Consider the following 11630-nt stretch of genomic DNA (forward strand, 5'->3'; position numbering starts at 1 on the left):
GGTTTTGTAGAATCAATTGAATACATAAATCATGTTATTATATTTCAGTGAACAACTGTGATCTTGATCTAGTGATAAAGATATATTTTTTCACTAATCTTTATCATAAATGGATTATAAGAAAACAACCCTTGCCAGTCATTCATAGAAATGAATGTGCTTTTAAAGAATTGTTTAATAGTTTTACTTAAAACATTTTAATTTCCATGCAGCCATGTAAAATATGTCAACACTCAACATTTTGACGTATAATATTATTGATTGCTAGAAATATAATTATAAGGTTTAGTTTTAATTAAGGTCAATCTTTTTACTTTACTATCCTAATCATCCATGTAGGTTCTGTTCATTATTTATTACAATTTGCTATTCATTGAGTCACATTTTATGTAAAATGGTCCTCATAAAAGAAATTGCTTGTGAATATCATTGTGTGCCAGCATGTCAGGATCCTATGACTGGGGTAAGGATATATAGATCTGTAAAGCACTTATAGACATCAATCTGATTAAGAATTAAGTGCTGTATAAAAGTGGAATAATATTATTTTTATTATAACAAAGCAAACTGTTCTACATATGGTTTAAAGAACGGCCAGGTCACTTTTCACTTATACATTCTAGGTACCAGTCCTAATAAATAATGGGCTTTATAAATAGCAACCGTTTGGAATAATTAATTTGACTGGTTTCAACTGTTTTTATTTATTCCTTGTTTGTGACGTAACATTATATCTTTCCATTTAAAAAAAGCAGTGTTTTGCTGTGCATTTGATTGTATTGTTAGGTCTATATTTACAAAGCCCCAAGTTGTTTCATCTAAACGTTTCTTTTCCTCCATTTTTATCTACATGTGTTATCTTTTTAGAATTTTGTAATACCCTTTAGGTTAAAATTTTAATGATTTCTTATATAGAAATTTGTGTTTTAAACATGTAATATTGATGGAAGTCCATTGTCATTTGTATTTGCCCTATATAGGAACATAGTTTTTGGTTTAAACTGCAAATACATTGTTGTGTACATAATGTTTTCTGATGAATTCTTTCTGAATTAGAATAAAGAAAGGATGGCCACATTTTAATCATGCATTGCACCTGTTCTTATTTTGTGAATCGTTTTTTTTTGTGAGTTTGATCATGGCAACAATTACTTGTAAATTTTATGGATGGATTGATGGATTGATAGATGGGTAGATAGGTAGGTAGATAGATAGATAGATAGATAGATACAGAATTTTTGTATGGTGTGTATTCTAGAATAATAAAATAGAAGAAAATGAATTGAAAAATGAGAAAGTGTAAAAAAAAAAGATAAGAAGAAGATAATACTTAAATACTTAAAAAGAAATTAATTCAAGGAAATCTTATTAACAATATTATTGATAATACACATTTGATACACACTAGACAAAACAATCACATCAAGAGTCAATTTAATGTCTTATTTTTACTCAATACATTCATTTCAGACAAAAAATACTCCCAAATCCACCAATCTTTTCTCTCCTTTCCATAAATGTGTTATTTTTTCAATACATTTGATCCACGCATGCGTGGGTTATCAAATGTTTGTCATGAATACACGATTTTGAAAAGAGAGAAAGTCCTGGGTTTGATTTAAACCAGTACATACAACATACACAATATTATGAACATAGTTACAGCTAATTCCAATAATCTTTACAAGCACAATACAAAAATGGAAATTTAGGAAAGAGCAAAATGGAACAAGAGACAATTTTACATTACAGAAGAAATGAAAAGACTATTTTCTTAGCTATAACTATTTTGCTATATATACCTTTAGTTTATGACCAAAAATGAAGAAGATGGGAATGTGAAAAGAAAATAAAGAGGGTGAAAAGAAGAAGAGAACGTCATGGGTTTTTTTAAAAGAGGAAGTCCTTCAGAAAAAAAAAGAAAAACAAAATAAGAGGGACAAGTGAAATTTAGAGTAAATGTTGATTGAAAATAAAAAATAAAAATATATAAATTCTTGATTTTATTGAATTTTGTGATTCACACCTTTAAAATAAATAAATTTCCTATTTTCAATCATAATTTAACCAACATTTCAACAGTATAGTTATTCCACATTCTATTAGGTTTAAGAGCATTTGCTTTATCTAGTTGGACTTCCCCTTAAAAGCAGTTCCTGACTTGAATAAATGGATACAAAGTTAAAAGCCTTCATCTTCGTTTGAGGGAATTTCATCCAGTTTTAGCTGTCGGGTTAAGAATTAAGTTTATCTGCATTACCTCTCTCCACCCAGGTTTATATTCTTCCATGCTGTTAGAAAGAATACATCCCTTTAAAAAAAATCAAAGCTGAAGGGAAATATCCCATCCATATAAAGACTCTGTGTTGCTACTCTTAATCTTAATCTTCCTCTTACCTTAGACCATAAACGCTTAATATTCGTTTACATGGAAAGACAGTCCCGAAGCACCCAATGAAAATTTCTAAAACGAACAAAACTAGCGACAAAATGAAACACAGATTCTGATTTTTCTACATGGGACATCGGAAATAAGTGTGAACTATAAAAACTATAAAACTGACAATTATATCCTAATCTTTATTTAAATCTTGAGAATGAAATCTTTACATTATATGAAATATCATAAACCATAACAACTAGATGAGTCTAAATTTCATTAAAATAAACATGACACACATATCTTGTGGTAAAACCATAATTGCTTTGAAACTGAACATGCTTTAAAAGCACACATGACAATTGGACGGAAATAATACTGACAAAAACATGAATTAAAATTATTTAACCAGTTTGAATTAAGTATATTATTTTGCACTCACAAAATGATTGTACCTTTTAAAGAATAACCTGGTGTTGGAAATAAGTATTTGAAAAGAGGCAGCACATGAAAGAGGCGAGAGGGGACGACAGTTGTCTGGGATTACACTTCTTTGGGAAATTAATTGCATAATGTTACATGTAAATCATTAATGAGTGATACGTAATAAAAAGCTAACAAGTTTTAAAACTTATAATAATCCTTTCAAAAGAAAGTAAGGCGAATATTGGAGTGCATGCCCTTCTAGCACTATAAAGAATCTGGTAACAGAGCCTTTCGGTTTGTCTGCGTACCTTCATGAATGGCTACGGATATGCAATCAAATATTGCGCGAGAAAAGGTTCTGGGGTCTCTGGTAATTGAATGGACCAAGATAAATAACAATTAATTAATTTTTTTTTTTAAATCAATTCGTTTTTGTTACTTTCAAAATATTTTCTAACATTATGAAAATTAGGCAGCCGGAAAAAGAAATTAATAGGAAACATTATTAACTTCACTTTTGTATGTGGGAATTCTTTATAAAATAATAAATTTTCAAAGATTTTTGTTTTGAAACTGAAATTACTGTGGTCCTTTAAATCAACAGACAGTTTATCATTGTCATTGACGACATGAGCTTCGGCCTTTTCAGAGTTGACCCTGACGTCATTCTTTTGTTGTGGTGTCTCAAGGTTGTCAGCTCTTTGAAGGCTGCTGCTGTCACAGTTGACCTTGACCCTGACGTCATGGTGACGTTGTGGTGGCTGTGTCTCAAGGTTGTCAGCTCCTTGAAGGCTGCTGCTGTCACAGTTGACCTTGACCTTGACGTCATGGTGACGTTGTGGTGGCTGTGTCTCAAGGTTGTCAGCTCCTTGAAGGCTGCTGCTGTCACAGTTGACCTTGACCTTGACGTCATGGTGACGTTGTGGTGGCTGTGTCTCAAGGTTGTCAGCTCCTTGAAGGCTGCTGCTGTCACAGTTGACCTTGAACCTGATGTCATGGTGACGTGGTGGTGGCAGTGTCTCAAGGTTGTCAGCTCTTTGAGGGCTGCTGCTGTCACAGTTGACCTTCACCTTGACGTCAAGAGGACGTTGTCGATGTTTCTCATGGCTGTCATTGCTGAGGGGACACGGTTGAACTGGGGCTGGACGGCGAGGGAGCGGCGGAAGTGGAGGAAGCGGCTACGTCGCTTTGCTGGTTAGGTCAGCATCACCTTGATCCACGGATCCGATTCAGCTGGGATGATACCCCAGCGAGAGGACGTCATGAAACCAGGCGCACCTCTCCCGATCAGCATCAGCATCACCTTTGTCTGTCGTTGGTGACGCCTTCTTCCTGCTCCATCAGTTGCTGTTGTTGCTGTCTCTCTTGGCATGCTGTAAGCTCTGCTTCGCTTCAGAGCTGGGTATCTGGCCCCACTACGACAGGCGGTGAAGATGAGGGAGATGTCGTTTTAGTCTAGTAATGTCATAAAATACAAATGTGAATATCAATCAGATAATGAAATAGACAAAATAATTGAAAATGAGAAAAAAATCTGCATTGGTGATGAGTGAGGACGTATGTATACTCACGATTTGGCCAAAGACCTTCATCAAAGTGATCAATTTCTTTGGCCGAAATGTCAGAATTGTTTACACTGACGATTTATTCATCCATTTAGATTGGTAGGTTAATGAGTGAATATATAGATAGATCCATATTGAATCATTGTGTTCATTGATTGACTGACTGACTGAATGATTGATTGATTGATTGATTGATTGATTAATTGATTGATTGATTGATTGCTTGCTTGATTGATTGATTGATTGACTGACTGACTGACTGACTGACTGACTGACTGATTGATTGATTGATTGATTGATTGATTGATTGATCGATTGATTGATTGATAAGACCCCTCTCCGAATCCATCAGGATAGTTTCCAATCCCAAATCCTACCTGTTCTGTACTAGGTGTTACCGTGGTAGTTGGGTAATCCGCAGAGCAGTTACAAGGGTGTCTGCCAGTGTAGGTGGACTCAATGGCAATCTGAACGAAGGGATACCTCAGAGCGGAGTAGGGCAAGGGGATGTGATAGGTTAACTGGCCACACCTGCATGGAAAAGAAGAAAATCAAACTTTTTAGCCCACCATAGGCATAGGTTATTTTGTTGAATCCAAATCAAGCAAAACACATTTTACAAGATGACGTTTGAAGATTTGCATGGTCGTAAGAACAATACTGTAAACCACTTCTGTGATATTTGACAAAATGAAGTTGAATAGTCTTACCAGTTGTCTCACAATGGTTTAAACGTTAGAGAGCGACGCTTTTTAAATGAGTTCTGAACTCAAAGAACTTAATGTAATGTAATTTTCTATATTTCTCTCATTTTCTTTTAAGTAAATTGAGTTTGGAGTGACATCAATTTAGTATGAAAGTTGGTTATATTAACCCGATATTAAATAAACATATCCCTTGTGCTCATGAAAATGCATTATTTTTGTTTCTTGAAATAGGACAAAAGCAGGAATTATCTAATTTTGTACAAATAGATTGATACATATATTCAATGTAACCAAACAATTTAAACCATCAGTTTTCCTCTCAATTAAAATGTTGAAAGTGAACAGTAATTATGTACATGTACTAGAATGGAATTAGAGACATAGAACCATTTGAAAAAAAGTAGTGTGGAGAATCATGATTAGTATTACCGGTATTACTATTTTTATTATCATTAAAATCATTATTTTTAATGTCATGATTATTAGTAGTAGTAGTATATAGGAGCAGCAATGCTAGCAGCATCACCATCATACTACTGTCAGCATAATATAAATGAGGCTTTATAGAAAATGCTAAACAAATTCACTTAAGAATAAGTAGATAATTGATCAAGGGTAAGTAGAATATACAATCAACTCTTTACCTGTCATATATCAAGAAATCATCCTTTTCTCCATTCAGAAGATTCCATACACTATCATCCTGATGTGACTGCGAGGTTCCTGGGTGTGACTGGGATGTTTCTGAGTGTGACAGGGGTGCATAATCCTGATAGAGATCGTACGAACCCAGACTACGGAGCCTGTGATGGCTGAGACGCGATCGGATGTCGCCAGCATTGATGACGATAAAATTGATATCGGTTATGTTGTATCGAGATATGTACTGCCTGCGCATGTCCTCCAAACTAGAAAAGAGGAGAAAAACCGATATTTTAGTAATACGATCCCCGAAAACTCACACCGGCGAATCAGATTCAAACCCGATGAAATCTATTACGTTATTACCAATAATATATCATCCGTCAATATGGAGTCAGTTTCGTTGTTTGGACTGTAGCATCTGTTGCATAATTTTGTTTATTATGGGCTTTTATTTTCTAACTCTAACATCGTCCAGCGATTGGTGACACAATTGTTTAGAAGTAATCAATATCCTACAGGAATTCTTTTGGTAACTGCTCAATTTTCTGAACAAAATGCACATTACCAAATGGTCTTAAAATTAAAGTAACACATTTTTTTAGATATATACCGCTGCCTTCGTATTACATAACCAAAGTATGTTACGAAGATGGCTAGGTGTCATGTCCGACTTTAAGGAGCCATTACTACATTGATTTATTATATGAAAACTTGCGAGTTAGGGAATCAAACAAGCAACCCCCAACTAGGCCTATTATTTTATCAAGAAAGTAAGACATCGATTTTACATTTTAAAAAGATGAATCCGTCCACATATAATTGGAAGAAATTTCATGTAAATCGTGCATGTTGATAATAAATACAGGGACTTCACTTTGTTGAAAAGGGGGTGGGGTCTCCAACCCAGTTATCACCAAAATCAAACCCTATGATTTGACTTACTAGTAGGCCTGCGTCAGGCAGAAACCTCAGCTGGCTTGTAGCAGCGCCACCACCGTCACTTGTCCACGGTTCTCCAGCATGGGCTGTCGCCATTGGTTAGCATGCCGAAGGGACCAGGGAGGGGCCACATTGCACCTCTCTGAAGTGCCGAAGGGGGGTTCCCTAGCCGACCCCGCCCCTAAGTACAGGAGGCAGAGGAAGGCAGCCAGGAGGCCCGGGATGCCCCGGTAACCCATAGCGGATGTCCGGGATCTGCAGAAGGGTTCACAGTAAAAACAACAGCATGTTGTTAAATCCGGCCACTCTAACAACAAGTTGTTCAAACTTTTAAACAACTTGTTTTAAAAATTTTAAACAGTTATTTAAAAAGTTTATACAGTTGCTTACAAAGTTTAAACAGTAGTTGTTAGAGTGACGGGCTTAAACAACATGCTTAAAAATTTAAACAGCGTTTTTACAGTGTAAAAATACAAGTGGAGAGTCGCAAATAATTTCTTATGATTAATATTTTGTTATTTGGTAGGTTTTGTATTTGTTGACTAATTCATTTTGTTGAAAAAGATTATACCGTATACATGTAAGTAGACAAACTCGGCCGTTGCAGGGTAACGAATCATTCCATTCCCGTTAAAAATACATTATAAAATCTGGACGATCATAATACAGATTTCAGCACCCCCTTTTAAATTCATCATACCCTTAAAAACCCTTATACCGCCATTAAAGAAGAGCAACAGTTCAATGGTTATTGAGGGGCGACTAAAAAAAAAGAATCAAAAGAGTCTAATACCATTTTCTGATGCCTGTTGCTTCTCGATTCTATGGCCCGTATTCTGAAGTCGGGTTTAATTTAAACTAAGGTTTAAAGTTGTTGTTTAAGTATGGGTAGCCAATTGTTACATAAATCACTAACAGTATATATATCATAGTTCGGCTCATTTGGCCTCAAATCATTCATAATTATCTAGGAATTATTAGTAGATGATTGTCTTCACCATCGATGAATCAGGAAAGAGCACAATAAAAAAAACATACATCTTAATAAAATTTTTGACACTTTCGGCTTCCCATAATTTTAGCACAGAGTTATAGACCATGGTCTAAGTTAAACCTGAGTTCAGAATATGGGCCTTTGAGTCGATTATTGAAAAAAGAATGGACTTTGAACCCCTCTCCTATATCCACCAATGTATTGACAAAATCATTTCAATTCCATTTCCTTTTTTGCATCCTTTTGAAGCACCATCATACAGAAAATATCGATTCTACAATGAGTCATGACACCAACAAATAAGGCTGCGATGAAAAGAAAGAACAGAATTAAAGCGAAATGGTGTGGGCGATTGAGTTCCATAATTTCGATGGTACTGCGCAAGGATCAACCTCCTTATCCGCCCTTTGGAAGCGCTGTGGTTTTCTGACCCTCGCCTTGTAAACAGAGGGTCGTGTGTTCGAATTCCACAATGGCCTAGCGTCCTTTGGCAAGGCATCAATCCACAATTTGCCACTCCCCACCCAGGTGTTAAATGGGTACCCGTTAGGTGCGAAAGCCTATGTGGCATGCATAGCAACTGAGTCTTGGAACTCATGTCGGAATGCTCCCCAGGGAGTGGAGAAGGCACATTCATTGTATGCGGGCACTATGCAGAGATCCGATGACCGTGATATTAATAATATATCTGTAAAGCGCTTATAAGACATCGTTCCGATGTGCTAAGCGCTATATAAATGCAAAATATTATTATTATTAGTTCCCCGAATGTGTGAATAATTCTGGAAAAAAAGTAGTCAGCAGCACTATTGTTTTAGAATAAATATCAAAATCGGTTGGAACCTATGATAGATATCTGGCTTCACAAAAGGAAAAAAAGAAGACAGGTTGCAAGATGATAGTAAGTTGTATATCATGAGGTTGGAGGGGCGGTAACAGGGTAGGTCCTTTTCTGATAGGGGATGGTCAATGCAACAGAAGGTGGCATCCTCTATCATGTTTATTCACTTGAAAAGTACAGATTCTGTAAAATGTACCCACGACTCATATTTTTTTCTTATACTTCTTTTCTTCTCTTTCCATTTTTCATCAGCTTGCCTCCTCTATCTTATTTATTCTTATTTGAACAATTTGAAAAATCACAAAGGGGCTCGCCTCTGCTGCCCCCCCCCCCCCTCCTCCATCTGGTGGTGCCGCCTCAATGTGGAGCGGTATTTAACGAATCTCCTCCAAATAGCTAATCAATATTACGTAGTCGTATAGCGTACGAAATCTTTAAAGATGTTAACTGTTTTCACAATCAAACAAGAGAATGACCCTAAATCAGATCATCGCCTCGTGAATCCTGTATGTCTTCCTCCTGTAGCTACAGTCACACCTACCAAACCGACTCCAAACCGACCGATGGTATGTCATTGGTAAAGCATTTATCGGTCTGCAGCTGGTCTCGATAGTGTGACTGCGGCTTCAGATCTCAAAGGTCGCCATTGTCATCGTTGTCACGATGGCATCCATGAAAAGTTTTATTTTGGTTTTATAACCCGACATGGCCTTTGAGCATCATAAAGAACACCAAAGAAGCAATTTTAGAATATGTTTGTCATCGTTTTTTTTAACCAAACACAACAATCTTAAATTGATATAGATGTCTTAACGCAACATGTGAAATTCTTATGGAACGATTTGTCAATAATTTCGGAACAATTAAACCTTAATTGCGTTACAGCATTCCCGGGCAGTTTTTGGCCGTCATGAATTTTGCTTTCATTAATTTGAATATAAAGTTACATTTTTCATCATCACATATGTACCATCATTAATTCCTCTATGAAATGCGAGGCTAATGTAATTGTAAAATTGCTCTGAATCTTTACAAATTGAAGGGGGGGACACGAAAAGAAGTTTGAAAATGGGTGATTTCAAGTCCGGTGTTGGCGTTGGTGTTGGTGTTAGTGTTGGAATTTGGATTGCTTCCCCTAGCTCCAAAACTTATTCTGAGTTTGCAAAACTGATCCAGATCACAATATTGATTTCTCAAATTTTATGCTGTTGTAAAAATTGACCTAACACCAACACCAAAAGGTCAACAGTGAACTTGAAATCACCCATTGTAGTAAGATTAGATATAAGATTATCAAGATAGGTTTAAAATGTAGTTATCGTCAGGAGAACAGACAACGGTCTTAGGGTGATGCTGCCCTACGATTTCTAGCTAGTATTCATGCAACGAAAAACATTTCAAAACGAGAAAAGAAGGAAGAAGAGAAACAAATATAATATGGATATAAAACAGTTTTGGCTGTAATACCTCTATCCTTAAGTTTGATAAAAACATTAAGCAAACTCATCAGACGCTCCTATTTCCAGGCTCGGCCCTATCAAAATACTTTGGGATCGCCCCTAACCTTGATATCAACTTTGAGGGCAATCGCAATCATGTGACATTTGATCTTGAACTACGGTCATAAACAGAGCACGCTGAACTGTATCGTTTTCTGCTATTATTATTATTATTACTTATTATTTGTACTGCGCTTTTCCCATTAGGCCCAAAGCGCTTACAATGAATAAGATGTAATATTTTAAAAACTACAATGTATGAAAAAGATGAGTTTTTAATGACTTTTTGAAGATTGCTAATGATGGAAACTGTCTAATTTTTAGTGGCAGGTTGTTCCAGGATTTCTTTCAATTAATATATCAAAAAAAGAAAACTGAAAATGAATGAAAATAGAGAACAAATGAAAGACAAAAAATGGTATTCTATCACAGAAGATAATAGTCTACAAAAAGGTGCAAAGAAAACAAAAATACTCGGGAAGATTGCCCCTTTGGTAGTTCTCCATTCTTCTCTTGATACTTTGTTGGAGAATGAGTCATTATCTAAAACCGATAAAAAATCGAAAACATCACCCCCGGTATTGTTGCGATTGAAAAAAAAAAATAGCGTTTACTAACTTTTGAATATCTTGTTCAACCAAGCAAAGTAGGTGTTCTTACGAAAATACTTGTTCTTGATATGATACATTACAATGACGAAGCCTTGCTGTTGAACATATAAGTTTGCAACAAATTCATTCGTTAAAATGAGCATAAAATCACATCAATTTTAAGAAACAAATAAATTATCAATAATTCATGTTCAACTTACCACCGGGCTGATAGACTAATTTCTTTGCCGCAAAAACCAAGAAGAATTTTATTTTCCGCCCACCTCATACGACGCATGAACCTGAACTGAATTTTTGCCAATGTTTACAGCGAACCCTTGAAATCAGGTATAACGACGACGGGTTATCGCATTATAAGATTAAAGGTCGCAGATTACTGATACTCGGCTGATAACATGTCTAGAAGTACTTGGGCACCATGTTTCAGTACTTGACTGCACGTTTAAGAGGGTGAATTACATGATATAATGATTAAATGATATAAATCAATTGTATTATTTACGTGTTATGTTTTATTTTTAAGGGGCGTATATGCATGGCGACAATATCTTCACTTTAGTAAATCCTGAATATTCCATTATTTTTTATTTATTGATCTAATGAATTAAAAAAAAATGAAATCTTGGGTTGTTTTCCCACAAAATTGTATTTTAGGTTAGCTCATCGCCCATCATCATCATCATCATCACTGTGATCATCATCATCATCATCATCTTCATCATCATCACAATTCGTCTCGAACAAGGTGGGCATTTTATTGAAAGCTCACCAATTCCTTTAAAGCTCACCAACATAACCGTTTGACCCATTTTCTCTTCGTAAATCCAAATATGCCCAGGGATCTAAATTTACATACAATACCTCCATGTTGGTAATGGTTTTGTTCAAGGCCAAACGAATTAAAAGGCAGATGGAATAAAATAAATGCGATGAATTTTAGACTGCTAAAGAAAAATACAAAGAAGCAGTGATACAGGCAAAAAGACTTATTTAAATCCACCATAGGCGTTTATGATAATAATA

The 11630-nt window shown here is 35.6% G+C and overlaps 1 protein-coding gene and 1 pseudogene across 1 annotated transcript; both read right to left on the minus strand.

Moving 5' to 3' along the window:
* Positions 1-1433: 1433 nt before the first annotated feature.
* LOC121423775 lies at positions 1434-4178 on the minus strand (annotated as a pseudogene).
* LOC121423776 (selenoprotein Pb-like) lies at positions 1434-10900 on the minus strand. The gene is made up of 5 exons (XM_041619263.1): positions 10808-10900; positions 6666-6917; positions 5723-5986; positions 4749-4902; positions 1434-4261 (listed from the first exon to the last, which is right to left on the minus strand). Exons 2-5 carry the CDS (start codon positions 6899-6901, stop codon positions 4199-4201), a joined length of 717 nt encoding a protein of 238 aa, XP_041475197.1. The 5' UTR covers positions 6902-6917; positions 10808-10900; the 3' UTR covers positions 1434-4198.
* Positions 10901-11630: the final 730 nt, after the last annotated feature.

This window comes from Lytechinus variegatus, chromosome 11, assembly GCF_018143015.1.
Source record: "Lytechinus variegatus isolate NC3 chromosome 11, Lvar_3.0, whole genome shotgun sequence".
NCBI classification, from domain to species: Eukaryota; Metazoa; Echinodermata; class Echinoidea; order Temnopleuroida; family Toxopneustidae; genus Lytechinus; species Lytechinus variegatus.